The sequence below is a fragment of the Thunnus albacares genome, chromosome 8 (genome assembly GCF_914725855.1).
Source record: "Thunnus albacares chromosome 8, fThuAlb1.1, whole genome shotgun sequence".
In the NCBI taxonomy this organism is placed as follows: Eukaryota; Metazoa; Chordata; class Actinopteri; order Scombriformes; family Scombridae; genus Thunnus; species Thunnus albacares.
In genome coordinates this window covers 28,487,074-28,507,796 of record NC_058113.1, presented here as the reverse complement: position 1 = coordinate 28,507,796, position 20,723 = coordinate 28,487,074, and the positions used below count along the sequence as shown (strand labels likewise).

The following is a 20,723-nucleotide window of genomic DNA, read 5'->3' as shown; positions in this document are numbered from 1 at the left end:
AGGAGGTATTGACATATTAAAGGCTCTATCAGACAATGGCTGGTGTTCTTTTTTTTTTTTTTTTTTTTTTTTTAAATCACAAATAAATTACTCTCCTCAAAACACTATTACTCCTCCGGAAATGAAAACTCACTCATTGTGAATGTCTCATATCAGGTAAAAAACTGGAGAGAATTAATTAACCTTTGTCATTTTAATTGCTTTAGTGACAGCTGTCCTTTGGTGCCGGAGCTATCCTAATGCACATACTGTGGGCTTGTCAATTACTTTCCCAGTGAATAGATTAAAACGCCACAGAGGATAGAGTCATTTCATTAGTCAGACTTAATGCCCCCCAGACATAACCAGGTACGAACACTTCACCCCTAAATATTCAGGAAAATGAACAATACTATTAAGCCCATATGAATCGAATGAATTGTGGTAACATGAAATTAAGTTTACGCTCTATTTAATTCAGTCCTGCTGCTTAATTTACATTTGGTAGGCTATAAAGATTTGTCTTTGAAAGGGAGTGGAAATTAAGAATATTTTGAGGCTTTTAATAAAAGGTCTCACAGACTGAAATGGAGGGCACCTGTGTGGCGCTGCTAATTGCTCTAATGGATGTTAGCATCATAACGCTGTCAATTCTTACTACTCTGGATAATGGTTGACAGCAGCCACTGTCTAATTCTCCCCATTTTGCTGGTTGCACATCTATGATCTAATTCTACTCAGCATCATCATGAATCTGAAAGAAATTAGGCCGCTTTCAAATATCTGTCAGCTGGATGTCACGGCTGCTTTCAAAACGCCAAATGCACAAGTCTCCACTTTTTTACCACTTTACTGTATATGAAGACAAAAGCTGCTAATACCTTTTCACGGACTGTAAGGATTTTCACACTTGAACATATGGAATATCAAGAATGCTTTTATCAAATTATAATAAATGTAACAGGAGAGAGAAATACTTAAATAGTGCAACAGTTCATACACACGGTGCCTTATATATCAATTGTCAATATATCAGTTTCAGCTGAAACAATAACAATTTAAGTCATTTATAGGGCTGAAACTAATCAGCTGATTATTTTTTCAATTAATCAGTTAATCGTTGACATCAGAAGAGTTGAGATCTCAAAGGTCTTCAAATGGTTCGTCTTTAAATTCAATTTACATTGATACAAAAACAGAGAAAAGCAGTAAATTCACACATTTAAAAAGCTCGAACCGGTGAGTGTTTAATAAATGATCAACCAATTATAAATATTGTTGTTGATTAAATTTGCTGCTGGTGTTATATGTGCGTTACAATCATTTATCCAACAAATATGTCATACAGTCACTGGTTTCAGCTTCTAAGATGTAAGAATTTGCTGGTTTTATATCAGTGTAAATTGAATATCTTTGGATTATGAACTGTTGGTTGACCCTTTATAGAATACATGATGAATCAAATAATCCAGAGATGAAGTATTAATGGGAATAATATTTTGCTCCAGCCTCATATTGATCAGATTATAAGGGGAGGTTTGAGTCGTCCTCTGTAGTTTCATTTGCTATAATGTATCCCTTAAAACCTGCATGTTTCTAAGAGAAGAGATGTGCACTGAAACACCATTTTCATGACAAAATTTTAAGATTTAACAAATCAATTTACAAAAATATCAGAAGTCCTTTCTTAATCTGATACATCTGAGCTGAGATCCAGTTAATAAAGTGTCTCTCCATTAACTACACACTACCTTTTTTTTTGTTTAACTTGCCAACTTTGCCAAATATCCAGTTCCTCAATCCTAGTGAGAGGTACGGTAGCTTTATCAAACCAGACACACAAGTATTGATGGCAAAGATGTGTTTGCTTTTCAAAATGACATGAGATATAAGAGGATTACATGGCTCATGAATATGGCTCATTTCTATCCTCTGATTTATCACCTTTTTTTTTTTTTTTTTTACTATCAGAAATCCTCATCTCCATCCATAACAGGCTGCCACACAACACAAAAGCCAGATATTCTCATGTGTGAGTAGCTCAGATTTCATTTCAGTTAAGAAAAAAAAAAAAGTGCGTGTTTGTCTAATCGTCTGTGTATACTATATATCTGTGTGTGTGTGTGTGCGGTGTGTGCAGCCATGCTAACCCTCGGCAATTAGGCCCGTTCACGAGCAGCTGCACCTCAGAGGAAAAGAGCAACTGGTTGAAAAATCTATTTTTATGATACACAATGCTGTCAGTGTATATTTACTGAAACAGCAGCAGGGAGAGGTGATGATTACTGAACATCACCTTGTTAAAAACATCACAGAGCCGGGGTGATGCTGTTTATAGTTGACGATACAGAACTCACTGATACTTTTCTCCATGATTTACCCCTTCAAAGAGGCAGAGAAATTCACTAGTGTATTACATTTTACCACACCGCCTGCTTATATCTCAAAACATCAGGGCTTCGCAGTGAGTGTTAATTGTAAGTGTCAATACAAAAAGCTGCCTGGGTGATGAGTAGACAATATTCCCATGTCATAGTCTAAATATAAATTACAGTTTTCCTTTAATACAGACCAGCAGGCAAAACAATCAGGGGCCAGCTTGCACTGGAGCTGGGGCTTAGTTTGCCATTGATTTATCTCTTAAACAACCTCTCCTGGTGCTTCCACTGCTAAAGGTGAGACGCGCAGCCAGTGTTTGTGACAGAGATGGACTAGGTGCGGTGGCAAGAGAGAGAGGGATGATGCGGTTTTAAAAAATGCATCACCATTAAATCAAAGAGTAACCTTGAATGAGTTCAGCCTGGTGCCAGCTCAGTGACACGCTCTGCCCTCAGCGTTCGGTGCCACTGAGCATGCCAAACAGCGGGGAAAGAGAGAGAGAGAGAAAGAGAGAGAGAGAGCTGCAACGCTCTGATACAGGTTAGGGCCCGTAGTGCTGGGTAGCGGTCCAGCTCCACGCTGACCAAGGGCATTCACACTGACATTTTGTGCAAGTCGGAGCTCGACATGTTATAAGCAAACATACGGAGTCGGAGGGACGGAGATGTCCTTGCAAACTGCCTCGGAAAGGTTGACAAAAAAATTTAAAACCCTTGTTAATCACTTGGACTTCATCAGAAAACTGTGTGCCCAGGTGTTGCAAGGCCAGGAACACCTTCAGAATGGTGAACAATGTGTGGAAGTACAGCATCAACACCAGACTGACTCACAATTACAGAGAGCGACCTCTCCAAGCTGTCAACACTCCGCACGAGAAGTCTCAGAAAACTCCTAACACCATCTCCAATCAAAGGCTACTTGCTCGGACCAATCAAGAGAGCATTGACGCCATCATCACGAGAAGGCGGTGGGGATGGATGCCAAGAAAACAGGATGACATCACAGCGGACGCCAGAAGGAAGGCGTACGAGAGGAAGACCCAAAGAAACCTGACGTCGAACAGTGAAGAGAGAACTGAAAGCCCTGAAGCAGACCTGCAGTACCATCAGAAAGTTCGCCCTAAACAGACAAGAGTGGAGATCCTTTGTTGCTGCCCTACATGCCAGCAGGCATAAAGGGCAGTAAGTAAGTAGAGATGATGCAGAGTTAGAGTTAGACCCTGCTACCTGATGTCAGACTAAAATCTGCTCTGACCTTTTCTCTTTGTCTCTCCCTTATTTCTGCTTACATGCCAAGAAAAGAAATGGAAAAAATAAAGGTTTAAGTAAAGAAATGCTTCCATAATGAGAAAATACCAAATGTGAATATGGGATTACTTTTTATTATTCTTGTATGCTGCAAGACAAACTCCCCAAGCTATTACATGGGTTTTAGCACAGCAGACTAACAAAGCATTAAAGGGTAGCCTAGAGGAAGAAAAATTAAACCCCACCGGTCCCACAGCTACAGCAGCTGAACTTTACATATTACTTGTTCATGCAGATTACTAAATCAAGGAACTACACTTATTTACGCTTTTTAATAAGGCAGTAAAGCCTCAGAGGAAATACCTTATAGTGGCGACTGGTAGGAAGGCTGTGCAGCTGCTGAGTACCCATATTTTCAGTAAATAATGTCTTCTGGGCCGTTATAGTATACATAAAACAGGTACCAGACTGATGGAGTGTGCATGCATACATTAGAAATAAAAACACCTTGTAAGAAATCTGCCTCTCACATCACTCTTTGCTTGCCAATTAGATTGCTGGGCAGGAACTATCTGTGGTATATAACTTATTTTTTAAATCTAACTTCCTCCACTTCTCCCACATTCATTGAGACATGTCATCCATCTATCTCGGCCTCCGGCTGCAGTAGTTCCTCGACCATGAGTGGCTGCTGCAGCGGGGCTGTATTTCAGCATGTTGAAGTGCATGGAGAATTCCCATGAAGGGTAAGGGATTATGGATTTTGGCCTCTAAGCTGCCTGGATGCCCAGTGAGGATGTCTCTGAGCGTAGTAATCTTCAAACACCACGCAGAGTGATGAGTGGGCACTGAGGAGTTCTACTCAGGATCTAAATGTGTTCCAGCAAGTTACTGAGAGAGAGAGAGAGAGAGAGAGAGAGAGATAGGAGAGGAGAGATGAGAGAGGGAGGGGAGAGAGAAAACAGCATTTGGTGCAGAAACGGAAAGGATCGACTCAGTGGCTCCTTCAGGCAAGAGACACTTTTGATCCTGTGACCTGTTTTGAGCTACAGTCTGTGTCGAAAAACTCGCGCCGAGCAAGGGATCATATTGGCATATTGGAGTGGTGCAAATGTAAATGTCATGGTTCCCCATCACCACACATAACTGCGGATGGGAAAAAGTCAATTGAGCAATTTTTGGGGTCAGGTCGGGCACTCTTGAAGGGTTGCGAACCTTTATAATGAGGGCACGCTCAAGTCTGGTTTAGACTGCGTCCTAGAAAATTGGACTCAACGCGTCGGTCACTTTAAGGCGAACGGTTGACGACCGTAGAATATGAAAGACGAAGCTTGTAAATACAAAAAGAAAATCTCACATAGCACAGCGCACGAGTTAGAGTAAGGAAATGTCAGACAAGATCAATAGAGAAGCACGTCCCTGATCAATATTAGAAAGGAATTCCTCTGACTCTGTCCTGATTGAATTAAACCCCCAACAGCATCACTTAATTTAGGGCCCTGATTGTTTTCCTGTCTTATTTAAGTGAACTCAAATTGCTGTGATACCATCGTGGACCCAAAGATAAGGCTGATAAGTGCAGTAGGAGCATCAGATGAGGTGAAGGACACCGGTCTTTATGGAGATTATATCATCCTCTTCGAGAAACCCGTCTATCTGCTCGTATCAAAAGCCTGGAGATGATGTCAGAGGTCGGGGTTTGGAAGGGCGCCGAGGCACGTCGGAGAGCTACCTTTTGGGAAATCAGAGCGTATTAGGATACTAAACATGTGAAATAACCTAGCAAACATAACATGCTTGTTTCCATATGGAATAGAGTATGAAAAACCAGCCGTATTGTGCAGAAAGTGACTTCAGGGGCTGCAAGGATCAAAGGGTTCAGCACTCTCTTGGCGATAATCAAATTAAGTCTGCAAAGCTCTACATAAAAAATAGAAAAAACATGCACATTTGCCCCCCCATATAAATCCATAATCTACTGTTTAAATGTACCTCAGTGTGCTGAATTAAATAAATAAATAATAATAATACAATTGTCTGAACTGCATGCTGCTCACACACTGTGTGCAGCACAAACACTGTCCAAGGCTACAAACAGGTACATCAATTTGGAGCATGACAGGAAATTCCCTTCAGGTGACAACAAAATGTACATGCTATTAGATCAGCTGCAGTATAGTGTGATGAAATAAATTGGAGCCAACAGATGAAAGCTCGAGGCCCCAAACAAGAGAGAGGAGACTATTAAGGTGCGCTGCCCTCCCTTTATGTTACACTGCCATCCTTTGGACGAGTACAGAACTAAACATTTGGTAGATGTTTTATGGTGGTCTGCACACAATTAGCAGACATTTAACACGATTTAATCTACGCCTACAACCAACAATTACTTTCATTACAGATTAATCTGCAGTTTACTTCCTCGGTTCATTGTTTGGCCGATAAAATGGCAGAAAATACTGAAAAATGACCGTTATAATTTTCCACAGGCGAAGGTCACGTCTTCAGAGATCTTGTTTTGTCCGATTGTACTATCATGTATGACGCTACAGGTCCTGATTGGACGTGCTGCTGATGTCCGGATCTGCTTGAGATTTCTTCCTGTTAAAGGGGAGTTTTTTTGTTGCCACTGTCGCCAAGTTCTTGTTCATGAGAGGAATGTTGGGTTTCTGTAAATTAGAGAGTAAAGTCTAGACCTGCTCTATGTGAAAAGAGCCCTGAGATGACTTCTGTTGGGATTCAACGCTATATAAATAAAAATAAACTTGATTTGACACAGAAAAGTATCAAATCATCACATTGGAGAAGTTGAAACCAGCTAATTTTTGGCATTTTTGCTTAAAGAATTGATTAATCGACTAATTGTTGCAGCTCTGATTTAATGTTATGCACATTCATAGCTGTTGTTTTATAACAAGAGAACATTTGACTTACTAAGTTGGTCTCCAATATGTATTGCATGTATATTTGTATTAAGCTTAGTTTTTTTTCTTGAATACTTGAAATACCAGCGATTGACATGAACTAGGTACATTTACTCTAACTGTGCTTAAAGGAGAGGTTCACAATTTTTAAAGTCTGTCTTATAACAATAATCATCACTCATTTCAACACTGATAGAAGTTTTGCTCACTTAAATCATTTCTCCTGTTTATACCGACCGTAATTAAGAGACTATTTTCAGTGTAAGTGAGGGGAAACCCTTGTTTCATGCATAATGTATTCAAAGGTTTACATGAAACTAATGAGGCTTCAGCAGTCTGAGTTAGTCAAATTAAGTGGATATCTTCCAGAGTTCCCGCCTTTTTAGTCCAAATTTTCTTTTAGTGTTTCCCTGTTGAGCTCCAGTGGAAAGATCATAACAAAAAGAGAGAATTTTATACTAAATACTCACTTCATATCAGATTCAGATAAACATCATCATGAAAAAACCTCCCATCTCAAGTATGTTAGGAAGGAATCTTTTAATGATCAGTATGAGCCGGAGGATGATTACAGTATAACCTGACTATTGTTTTGACACTGATTCAAACATTTATGAACTTTATCTCCACTACATTTCACAGGGAAATATTGTAGCTACTTAACTGCATTTTTGAGAGCTATAGTTACTTGGTAGTTTAGGAATTTTCAAACTGAATACACAATAAACTTGTAAAATATGACACACTGCTATAGATTAAAGTGCTATCACTTTATGAAAGTTGTTAAAATTAGCTCCACCTTGACCAGCTGCAGCATTAAAACCCAACAACATATAATAGTGCATACTTTTTTAACTTTGCAGTACTTTTTTGAATAATTTGCCATTAATATTTCCAACTTTCAAATTTTGAATGCAGGACTTTGACTCATAGCAGAGTATTGTTACATTGTGATATTACCACAATGGTATATAAAGGATCTGAATACCTTTTTCCACCATTAGACAAAATGTTTACTCAATATTTTACTTATTGTTATTTCACTGCGATGTTTGAGCTTCACTGTGCAGAACAATGTTTGTGCAAAGCTCGACGCTAGAGGAGTTTAAGGTGTGAGACTACTAGCATGATTTGTGACATCACAACTAATTTGGAGCCAATCATGGTCCAGTATGCGACTTACACAAGTGTGACATAGAAACATGAAGCCTCCAGTGCACAAACACTGAGAATAGACTTGAAGTGAAACAGGAAACTTGTTGTGTCCCGCAGGTTTCTCCCGGGAGCTGAATTATCCGCAGAGGTCTCCTCCTCTCCAAAAACAAACGTACATGCAGATTAAAATCGTTAAAATACTAATTAAAGCTGTTTTACCTAAAAAATCAGTGTTTCTCCGACGATGTATCGCGACGACTGGACTTCCTGGAGGGGCTGTTAGCCGAGCTTCTGCTAACATTTGCCCAGTATATTTATCTGATAACTTAAGATTCAGATGTCCAATGACAAAATCCTTCTTCAAAGAGACCTAAATTTATCATAAAAATGTGGCTTAAAACTGAATATAAGTCAATTTATAACAGTTTCTGTGGAACAACCACAACGCCGATGTATTATCTTGTATGTGTGTAAGTTACTCTTTGGTAGACGCCATTGTAGCGGACACAGCGCCGCTGTATGCATCTTGTGCGTGTTTACTCTTTGGTAGAGGAGGTATGACGCCATTGACAGGCGACCAAATGAAACGGTCCGTTACTTTGATTAAATTACAGATTTCTCTGGGTTTGAAAATTGTTGGAAACATTTGGGATAATCTAAGTACACAACTCAACAAAATATATAACATAGGTCTAGTTGTTTTTAGACATTTTAATGTGGAAAAATTACATATTATACCTTTAATATCTCTTTATAATCAGTGATTTATAGTCTGCAACCATCAAACCAGTTTACACAATGATACACAAACACCACCCTGTATGCACGAGTCAATTATATTGATTGTATTCAGTAACAGCCGTGTTTGCACGACACACACACACGTTTGAACATCCTGTCTCGGGCCAATTAGAGGCGTGAGAGCGCACCCTGGATGACGTCAGCGGTGTTTGGTGCAGGCGGATCAGGAGCAGCTGTGTGGACGCACAGCGCTACACAGCACAGCAGGGCCTGCAGCAGCAACAGCCAACGATGGGAGGAATATAAGGAGGCTTTTATACATGCTATCAACACGGCGAGGTACGTCTGCAACAAGCTGCGTGTTTATTTTGATGTTTCTTTCTGTATTTTGTGATTTTATGAGTGAAATTCAGAGGGGGGAAGGGAGGGAGGGAAGGAAACGCTGCTCGGGTTTCCGCACAGTGCAGTGAGTCAGGCAGGTGTGTTTGTTCTGGTGCGGTGCGGATGTATTGTAGTGATTTCTCTCTCCCAGGTTAATTGAAAATAAGTGAATATTTTGTCGCGGTTTATTTCTCCTTCGTGATGAAGGGGTCGTGAAGCGCGCGCGTGTCGTATCGCATCATCACATTGACAGGAGTCGTGACGCGAGATCTGTATGTAAAATCAGATTTACTCACGTCATCCTGCTGCTGATGGACAGCAGGTGATGCACTGCTGGATAACAGCTGATGATGGAGGTGTTTTCATCATATAAATCTGCTCAAAAGCTAAACGTCTGGTTAATGTTTGATCCCAGCTGGGTGGGATGATAGAAATACAAAGAAACAAAGACCTCTGTCACACCTTATCATGACCTACAGCTACAGAGATCAGTCATTACATCTAAATATGCTCCAGTCACACACAAGTTTGAGTCACTTCACTAACATCAGGGCCAAGAGATTTTATTTTTATTGATCTACTGGAACTGCAAAGAGAACTACTGAGTCCAAGCAAGTAGGGCTGGCCAATATATTGATATTATATCAATATCATGATATGAGACTAGATATTGTTAGATATAGGATATCGTAATATTGTGATACGGTATAAGTGTTGTCTTTTCCTGCTTTTAAAGGCTGAATTACAGTAAATTGATGTAATTTTCTGAACTTACCAGACTGTTGTAGCTCTTCTATTATTTGTCTTTACCCACTTACTCATTATGTCCACATTACTGATGATTGCAATATGAATATCGAGGTATTTGGTCTAAAATATTGTGATATTTGATTTTGTCCATATGATCCAGACCTACAAGCAGGTTTAATCACAAAAGTACAAAATGAGTCATTTAAGTTTTTGTTTTTTACACTTCTGAAGAGTTTTGTCTGATGTCATTATTATTATAATGAAACTGATTTACAATCCAGAGAGTATTTTACAGTTACACATTTTTTGTTCTTGTGTTCTGTGTTGCAGCACATTCAATTTCAAATAAAGTAACGGATACTCAGCTTTAAATTGAATAGGTTTATGTCAGTATTGAAAGAACTGTGTGTGAGATACAACACTTTTAACACATAGTGCCCAAAGTGTAGAGGTTCGTACATAATCTGTCCAATTACGTTTCTATACTGATGTAAACCTACATGAGACTTTAAAGTAATATCCGTTATTTTATTTCAAATTGAAAGTGCTGAAACACAGAACCTGAAGAACAAAACATGTGTAACTGTTCAAATACTTACAGTCTGGACTGTGAAGAGAACATAAACACAAACAGTAAAAATAGAATATTTAACTATAGAATTATAAATTAAAGTCCGATAAGTCCCAGCTGTAACTTGCATTAAGGCTCCTCTGGGCTTTGAAAATAATTTAGTAAAATTTAAGAATCAGTTTGAGAAGTAACATGTATGACAGGATCAGTGAAATATGGTCTTATCTCTTTGTTCCAATTAAAACCCCATGAGCTGAGAGAGGTAATACCTTCAAAAATCTGTTTGATTATTTTATATGTACTTTCTACATTTGCTGTATTGATATCAGAAATATATTCTTATTAATAAGAATATATTATTTTTTAAAATTTAACTGCAAAAGCTGCTCTTGAACTTGGGTGCTTTCCAGAAAGTGGCAAATAGTGACCTGAGATTTGCTTCCAGTGATGTTTGGTGAGTCACCTGGAGTCCCTCGTAACTGCAAACGTATCCAAATAGTTACATGTCTTTCAAAAACCTACAATTACAGGACATAACAAGAGAAAACTCCCAACCACACTTCAATGATGCAGTGAGCAGCAGGCAGAGAATATTGCTCAAGCTTTAACTGACAGCTAAATGTGATCTAGTTGAAAACTGACAGCATACTTGTCGTTTTTGTGTAATGCATCTATTTACACACAGAGAGGATGCGTCGCTGTAACATACTGTATAAAATATGAGCTTTCTGCTGAATTTTATGAGCAAAAATTTGTGAAAAAGTCACAAGAAATGACCACATACATCACAACATCAGTAAACCAGACGTATCCGTACTATAACATCATCTTCTCTCCCAGCAGGTCGTCTTGAAAAATGGAGGGAGGGAATTTGTGAGTATACCTCTTGACTTTCACATAAATCAACGAGCTCCTCCAAGACTGTAAACAGTGCATTAGAGAAGAGCGGCAGTCACAACATTGGTCCAACCTCTGTGTCATTGCAGCGGCTACTCCCGAGACTATCTGGACCGCTTCACCCAAAGCCAAGACTCATCCGTGGTGAACAAGTTCCAGCAGAAGTACTGGAAAACCAAGCAGACGCTCATCAAGGTCACCGGGAAGAAAGAGGACGAACATGTGGTGGCGTCGGACGCGGATCTGGACGGCAAACTGGAGGTGAGGAGGAGGAGGAGGAGGAGGAGGAGGAGGAGGAGTATGAAACTGTTTGGTCTCGTAGTTTGACTTCAGTCACGTCACAGAAACATTAAGAAACACTGGAGTTACTTTCCCTCAGGTGGATTCTGCAGTGTCTGCACTGACTAAAATGGCTTTTTGATTCACTCGACGCTGGTATTTGCTCCAGGCTTTAAACTTGCATAAAGCTGCCTCTCCCAACCCCCATCATCTGTGTCTCCATCTCCGCAGTGAGATGAGTTTAATGGCTGAAATCAATACGATGGAAAAGCTTCATTAAAGATTGAACATTCAATTATAATTTAGTCCAGGTCCTGGGTAAAGTTTGAGATAAAAGATTGAACACTGGATATCTACAAACTGGATCAGAGCTTGTTTTTTAAAGCATCGATGTGACATTTCATCACTCCTATTTTTATCTCGTAAAGGTTTCAGTGTTGCATCGCATCCACTGTGTAAATATCACTTCTTGTAATCAATAAGATATGACAGCCTCAACAAGATATCCACGATCTGTCTTCTTGAAAATAATCTGAGCGTATTCAACCAGTGTACTACACACAAGTCTTACTAAACTAAATCATCATCCATTTCTTTGACTTTGTGGCTCCGCAGGTCTTCCACTCCATCCAGAGAACATGCATGGAGCTGCTGAAGGTCATCGAGCAGTACCAGAGGAGGATCTGCCGTACGTTCAGATACACAGCAAAGCAAATAAAGTATTACGTGGAAAAAGGACTAAATTAGTAATGAAATCATGAACTGACAGAGTGAGCCAGTTACTCTGCTGCTGTTCAGTAAAGCTGCAACGATTAGTCGATTAACAGAAAATGAATTGGCAACTATTTTATGAATCAATTAAGCGTATAGATAGATAGATAGATAGATAGATATTACTTTATTGATCCCCAGGGGGGAATTCAATTTAAGCAAAAATGCCAAACATACTCTGTTTCCAGCATCTCAAATATGATGATTTTGTTGTTTTTCTTTGTCATATATGACAACAAATTGACTATGTTTATGTTTTGGACAGTGAGAAAACAAGCAAATTGAAGGCACAAACACTTTGGGTTTGAAGCAACTGTGAATGACATTTTCACAAATTTATAGACTAACCGATGCATTGAGAAAAGATTCATCAATAATGAAAATAATTGTTTCGCAGCCCTACTGTTGGAACATTAATCCAACCAGCAGTCAGAGTTTTTCTATCTGCGCTACGCAGTTGCACAGAGGTGACCCTCTTATTCTGCTGATGAGTTCTATCCTCTAACCCACCCAGCAACTCTCGTCTTGAAGAAAAGAGACTCCAGACCTCGTCCAGGAGTTTGGTTTCAGACTTACTGTGTAGAGAAGCAAGCTCAAGTTTATCGAGTTGGTGTTGCTCCATCTTCATGTTTAACAGCGGCCAAACAGGAACACATTTTCAGACATTACACAAGGCATCCTATAGAATAATTATAACATTACTTCACACATTATTTAGAGAGAATCTCTGGTAGCAAAACATTTTCTGGAACACAGCCACAAATTTTCTGCTCTACACTTTTGGATACATAAAATGAAAACACTGTCACCACATGGACTGAATGAAGAGCTGAAGACTCGAGGTGTTTCCTTACAGCTAAGTTTTACTTATTATTTAGCTTCCATACAATTTGTTCAGTTTTTTTTGTTTCTTCTCTTGTCAGGATTGATTTGTTTTGATTTAACCACTAGATGGTGCCATAATGTATAAAACAAACACAAGTAAAAACACAGGTGACACAAATGATGGCTTCATCAGTGAATGATGTAATTATCCTTCAGGATGTCTTGTGTGTCGTTTAAAAATGTCTAAAAACTTTTCACTTTTCCTGTTTGGCTCCTGATGAAGGCTTTTAAACGTTAGGCTTTGATTCAGCACAACACTGTTTGAATAAAGAAGAAGTTGATGAAACAAGCAAGTCTGTGTGCAAGCGAGCAGTTAAGAGTTGTAAGGATACAAGCACCAGCATAAATTTGATGAGGTTGAGGTGCTTCTTCATTTGATACCTTCTTCAAGTTAACCCACTTTGGAAAGTTAAGCTTCATTTTTGACTGACTTAAAATTGCAAATCAAGACGTCTGATTCAGCACTACTGTGTGCAGTTCTTTCCCAGGAGGAGAACGAGCTGGGTCGTTTCCTGCGCTCTCAGGGCTCACAGGATAAAACCAGGGCTGGAAAGATCATGCAGGCCACAGGGAAAGCACTCTGCTTCTCCTCCCAGCAGAGGTAAGCAACATGCAATACATCAGGCTATGTTTGACACATGTATCCTCATGACATGCCCAGAAAATTCACATTAAAGTTACAGCTGCTAGATTACATTTTTATGTAAAATGTGGATCAATCTTATCACCTCAAATCCCAAAAAGGATCAGAGAAGAGTGTCTTATTTGCCCAAATGTGATCAAGAATTTGATACGGAGATTTTAGGGATATTTCCACTAGTTGGAAAGAAATAATCACAATAACAGAGCAGAAGCCAAATTTAATAAACAGCTGAGTTACTCCGTGAAAAGACTGAGATCGTATTTGTTTGATATCTGAATCTGTGTCACAATCAGCTAACTAGAAACATTTGGCAAAGCAATCACAAATAAAGACCGATAATACTTAAATTAAACATTACATCATTATAATATTGTATTATGGTAATTGTGATACTCTTAGAATAAAGGCAAACAATGCTATTGTAAACAAATGTGACTATTGCTGAGATTATCGGTAGTTTGTACTGTATGACATGCTGGTGATTTTGCTGTGCAAGTATTTTTCAAAAGCAAAACATTCACTACTTCCCTTTTGTTTAGGGGTTTTTAGGGTGTCTATTGAAAAAAAAACTGGCTGAACTGATTCTTCTGAGGAACTTTGGTTGATTTCACTGTTTGCTTTTACAAGACACTTTCAAGATTTTGCCCTCCTGTCCTCTTTCTGTTATGTGAAGCAGTTTCCTTTCTGCCTTTAACATAGTCATCAGACTGTAATCTGCAATATAAAGGCTGTGATTTCACGTTTCCCCGTGTTAATTTACATCAACTTACTCCTTAATCCTGAATTCAACACTACATTTTACAGATTGGCTCTGAGGAACCCTCTGTGCCGTCTGTACCAGGAGGTGGAAACGTTTCGCTATAGAGCTATCTCAGACACGTGGCTGACGGTGAATCGAATGGAACAATCCAGGACTGAATACCGTGGAGCCCTTCTGTGGATGAAGGATGTATCCCAGGAGCTGGATCCAGATACACATAAACAGATGGAGAAATTTCGCAAGGTCCGTCTGTCACACAGTACAACATGCAGAATGAAAAGCCAGACGAAATAAGCCTTTTTCATAACAGACAGTTCAGTATGTCATACCAGAAAGCACAGAGGTAACTAATAACAATAATAATGGCTGGAATCCATTTAGTTTTACCTGTTTCAGGACATGATAGCGCACTGGGAAGCTTCAATGGAACTGAGCCATTGTTAATGTTATTAGTTGCTCCTGTGCTGCTCCTGCTATGACGAGTCAAAACGTCTGCTGTGAAAAAGGTATTTATACCAGTAATAACATAACACACAATATATTTACAGTCTATACAACATATAACACCAGTTGTGCTTTTGTTAAATTAGTTTTTTCATGGCCAGAGCTCCACAACAACAGTAATAATGTCAGAAACCTGACAACAGAGTATGTGTGTGGGAGAAAGGAAAAAATAGTACAACTGCTCCAATTTCAAGTTATTTGCTGTAGGGCTGCAACATTGTTTTATCATTAATTAATCTTTCAATTATTTTTTTTCAATTAATTGTTTAGTCTAAAAAAAATATCAGAAAATAGTGGAAAATGTCCATCACAAGTTCCCAGAACCCAGGATGATGTCTTCACATGTCTCGTTTGTCTGATCACCAGCCAAAAAAACCCAAATTATAATATTTATAATTATATAAAAGAAAAGCAGCAAATCCTCAGTTTGGAGAAAACGGAACCAGAATGGCTGAAACGATTAATCGATTTATCAAAATAGTTGGCGATTAATTTATTTCAATCTACTAATTGATTTATTGACACTTTGTTTTCACCCTAATTTGCTCCGATACCTTAAGACAACACAAACAGCATAAAGTAGGAAAAACAGCTGCACAAAACTGCCACTAGAGGGCAGAAGACACCATGGTGGTGCATGGGTTCACACTACAATAGAAGCCAACAAACTGTTTCTGCTTACACTTGAGTTACTTAAACTTGCACAAGCACAAACTTGAACCACACTGTTTGTGTTTTCATTGTTGGAACCTGTATGATACATAATACCGCTCCGCTTATCTGCAGTTGGGACTTTTTCCTATCTATCATATCTCAGGTTCAGGCCCAGGTGCGCACTACCAAAACAAGCTTCGACAAACTGAAGAACGACGTCTGCCAGAAGGTTGACCTGCTGGGAGCCAGTCGCTGCAACCTCCTGTCTCACGTTTTAACCACATACCAGGTATACCACAAATCCCAGTTGTTAGCATACACTCCATTGATCTTAAATGGGGTGTTTTCAATGGCTCTACCACATGCGGTCGAGCCAGGAAGGAAGATAAACACGAAGGGAACAAAAGTAATGCAAAACACTGCAAAGAGGTTTAACTATCACACTATATGAGGAGACACTGCTCACTAGACATGAATAATAAATGAACTGATTTTCAAACTGATTAATTACTACTTTCACCAAACTGCGTGACCTTTACAGTTGTTCTTCTGTGTTCCAGACGACACTTTTGCACTTCTGGGAGAAGACATCCCACACTATGGCGGCCATTCACGAGAGCTTCAAGGGCTGTCAGCATTATGAGTTCTCTACACTTAAGGTCAGAGAGCGTCTTGACCTCCGCGGATCAGATCTGAGTCCTGAAACCGGAGAAATGGCCCTAAAAACTATAACCAAAAACTTTGATTATTCCATCAGACATTACAAGACCCCATGGACAAGCTCGCTAAGAAGAAGGGGAAGAAGAAAATTAAAGCAGAGAAAAAAGATGGGAAGAAAGCCGAGACAACAGATGACCAGTGAGTTAAAAAAAAAAAATAAAATTCATATCTCATTCTGATCTTTATAAACATATTCTCAGTTTTCAATGTTGGTGTTTAGTCTACCTGCATGAATAAACACTGAACCAGTCTATCCTGAACGTAAACACGGTATTCTACACCTGTTGCTTCATGTACATGCAAAACGTTATGATCTCATCTCCTCTTTGTCATTTTTATAGACTCATCTCACTAGCAAATGAAAACTCCAGCGAAAAGACCACAGAAGGTAAAAGATAATATGCAACAGCAATCATGCGACAAATGATTCTCTTTCCATTACTGAATAATCTGATTACTTTCGGTAAGAAATGTTCCCAGAGTCCAAAATGACATCTTAAGTCCAAAATATTCAGTTTATTACCAACAAAACAAGCAGAGATTCACATTTAAGCCATTTTTGCTTAAAAAGTGACTTAAATACTGCTGATGTGTGACCATTCTCTGGGCAAAGACATCAACATAAGTGACCAAATCATCAGCATCATTAGCATATTCAGTATACTGTATTGTTATTATATAATTATGCATTAATGCCTTAGTTTTCTGATTGCAAACTCTCTTCCTGGTCATTCTAGGAAGTGAAGATCCTCTCTCTGCCTATCCAGAGTTGGAGGGCGAGGAGAAGGACAGCATGGCCTTACTGAACGAGATCCTGGGCGGTATGTCTGTGGACGAGGGCGACTTCTCTCGGGAGTGGACCGAAGTGTTCGGAGAGGCCGAGGAAGGAACGAGCTCAGCGTCTACTGGACCGACGGAGGCCCAGCAAAAGGAAAACTCCTTCTTTCTGCCATCTCAGCTACTGGACCAGAGCTTGAATAATCTGCAGTCTTCCCTCTCAGGTCAGCACATTATTAGTCTGTGTCTACGCAAAGGTGTTTGTGTAAACCAGAAAAAGTGTCCAAAAAGCTCTTTTAAAACTGTGAAAAAGTTTTTTTGCATGATCACAATGAGACCACTTGAGTTTTCCACCATTAGAGAAAAACTTCTCTCCTAGCTAACACCCTGCAAAACCATCAAAATTAGCCATTATCCTAATTTAACTGACTACTTTTAGTGAAATAAATGTGCCTGAAAACTAAATAAGTTACATTGTCTTTCTATGAATGGATGCTTTATAACAAATGCAACAACAACACAAAAAAAAAAACCTTCTAAAATGAGCTGCTTTTTCCCCCTTTGTAAGCTAACTATTTCCACACACATGGAGAAAAGTGCCTTTTTAAAATGATTTATCAAACCCACGTCTGTCAAAGTAATAGAAGGAGGCTGTTATAACATGGCAATTAGATTTGCTTACCCGTACGTACTATAATTGCCAGATACTTTCCATTTTATCCAGGCACTGGGCACTGGCTGCTAGCACCTCGTCTGGTTTTGCTGATTTGGTTTTGTCTATTTCCAGCTCGAAGGGCTCTGAGTATAAAGCCATTATAAAGCTACAGTATAAGAGAAGGAACACCCCCCCACTGTATGTATGTGTGTATTTTATGTGTTGAAATTAGTTGGCAGAGTTAAAAGTACTAATAAATTGAAGAAATATCTGAGGGATTATAGCTCAGCTGCTCAGAATTTAGTTAATTAGCTTGTGATCTGGAATAAACTAAAACTCCTGCATGAACTTAATAGTCCTGTGAGTGATAATCAAAAGGGAAAGTTTTTTTTCTACTTAACTACAATTTATATTAGACCATGTCCAGGAGAACCATATAGTCAATGGGATCAGAGGCAGGTAACATGATGATGAGTTTTGAAGGGGCAGCTGAGAGTCCACTTTGGCCAGATCAATCGCTTCCTTTTTAAAAAAAAACTGTTTAAATATATTTAACCTGCTTGATATTTTCCATATTTATTTGGTATTACGGGGCCACAGAGCTGAAACAATTACATGTTGTTGCAGGAAGTGTCAACAATCAGAACTGTGTGAATGCACAGGACTAAATATCAAACACATTTTAAGCGTTGAATGAGCAGAAAGCTAATTTATGCTGTCGTCAGTGTGTGGGTGCAGGTAGGAGAGCGTGCAGAGAGACTTTTACTGTAAATGCAAAATAACTTGATGAAACACGAGGAAAAAATCTGAAGTGCAAGCACAAATCTATCTTCACAAATCAATCTCTGCACTCTCGAAACTTTGCTGTGCACTCACAGCACAGTCATTTTGTGCTTACTAAATACGTTACCATACATTAAACGGTGAAAACGCAGAACGCCACACACACTCAGGAGCTGCTCACGAAAACAAAACAAAGTCACCGAGCAGGAGGAAACTTGTTCCGTGAGCTGGAGGATCACTGTGACAGCGGGAGCAGCTCTTCTCAGACTCTGGCGATACGGAAGGCAGCGTGATCAAAGACGTCACTCGTGCGAGAAGCTGCAGGACATCAGGAAAAGTTTATCACTGACATGATACCACCCGTACCTTTTTTAAACAATGGAGTTGTAATAGATAAGTCCTGAGGAAAAAAAAAAACTGGTTCAGACAGAGTGTCAAAAAACATGACAGAACTTATGACTACACAGAGCAAACAGCCAAATACTAAATGGCGAGAGACCAAGAATGTGAAACAAAACAATAACACATCTTTTAAAGGAAGAAATTCTTCAAATCCTGATGAGGCAAACACACTCAGATGCATCCGATAAGACAAGAAGCTGCAGTCACAATCAATAAATTACATTTATAAAAGCTTTTTTTTTTTATCCCTAACAGTTCAAGCAGGTTTAATAAAGGTAACACTAGGAGATGCTGGAGCTGAAATAACATCTAGAGGCTTCAAAAGACTATCAGGCCGTTCCTGTTTGACTCATTTGTTTGTATTTGGGAATATGAATTGTTTGTTACCAAATACAATATAAACGGCTCATTCCACCGTCCTCCCCGGTGGTATTCAGTGTTGTACATATTGTGTTTTTCTGGATACACAAAGGATGGAAAGCAAAATAAATTTCCCCTGAAACAAGACCTCAGCATCGCAATTGTAACTTTTGGCCTGTATTAAATAAACCACTAATAATGTCAGATGCGATTTCGCCGTGATAAATGTTTTGATTATTGGTGTTTGTGTGTCTGTTACACAAGATCTGACCGCATCAGCTGTGTGTGAGTGAGAGAGAGAGAGAGAGAAAGAGAGCCATGATTTATTTGTTGGATCATGCTTTGGCACATTAATTGTCCCCCGTTGATTCATCTAAATCTGCGTCTCCATTTCAGATTGGGCCGGGATCATTCCACAGCCCGTCGCTCCGACAACAGAGCACTCATCTGGAGCCAATCAGAACCCTCCTAAGCCAGCAGTGAAAGGTAGGACGAGGCCAAATGAGTAAAACATATGAAAAGATTTGAAAGAAAAGACTTGACTCATTCAAGGACAACTGAAACCTGTGTTTATGGGAACTTAAAATAACTTGTGGGTTGTTTTCCATTCATGATTGTTGGCTCTGGTCCAGATACAGTCTACTTACAGCACAAACGGAGGTGTTTGCTTTTTCCCCTCTGTGGCTTTAGTAGTGACGTTTACCCTTCAAACTCATTTCACAGACACGACGGGGACGTCCAAAGACCTCTCGGCGTGGTTCAACCTGTTTGCTGACTTGGACCCTCTCTCCAATCCCGATGCGGTCGGCAAAACTGACACAGAGCACGAACTTCACAACGCATAGTTCTTCCTCAGCGTCATGGTGATGTCTCTTTTTTTTTTTGAAAGGGTTACCTCTTTGTTAGTGGGTACACAAGCATATTGCTGCCACTGTGAGGAAAAATTTGGTCAGAGACACACACACACACAATATTTTATCTTTCAGCGAGATGTAGAGCTGAATAATAAGATAATTAATCGATTAATGGAGCCACATTTTGATTTTTCAAGCTAAAAAGCCAAATATTTGTTATCAGATGTGAGGGATTGCTGCTTTTCTTTGTCATACATGCTAATATCTTTGGGTTTGACTTACTTTTCTATCAAAAATATGTCTTTTTTTTGACATTTTTGCCTTTTTATTTGACAGTTTTAGAAGTAGCAGAGAGAAAGGAAAGAGTGTTCTGGCTTAAAACAAAAGTTCCACAGCCGGATTCAAAGTGCAGACGTTACAGTAATGTGGTTTGCATCTTAACCAGCGGACTGTTTTCACTTAATCTCTAAACAACTAATGGAGGAAATAATTGTCAGATTAATGGATAATGACAATAGTTATTTGCAACCTTTACTGGATCTTTTTCTTGTTATAACAAGACACTATTAAGAAACATTTTCTTAATATAACAAGATAAACTAAAATGTTGTTATAACAAGAAAAGTTTGTTCCGAGTAGAAACAGATGGCAC

The 20,723-nt window shown here is 39.1% G+C and overlaps 1 protein-coding gene across 1 annotated transcript; it reads left to right on the top strand.

The window, feature by feature from the left end:
• Positions 1–8,518: 8,518 nt before the first annotated feature.
• On the top strand, positions 8,519–20,304 carry ica1 (islet cell autoantigen 1). The gene is made up of 13 exons (XM_044360470.1): positions 8,519–8,764; positions 10,971–11,000; positions 11,114–11,285; positions 11,919–11,991; positions 13,437–13,560; positions 14,407–14,605; positions 15,684–15,809; positions 16,081–16,179; positions 16,278–16,378; positions 16,582–16,628; positions 16,978–17,241; positions 19,614–19,703; positions 19,941–20,304. Exons 2-13 carry the CDS (start codon positions 10,984–10,986, stop codon positions 20,060–20,062), a joined length of 1,434 nt encoding a protein of 477 aa, XP_044216405.1. The 5' UTR covers positions 8,519–8,764; positions 10,971–10,983; the 3' UTR covers positions 20,063–20,304.
• Positions 20,305–20,723: the final 419 nt, after the last annotated feature.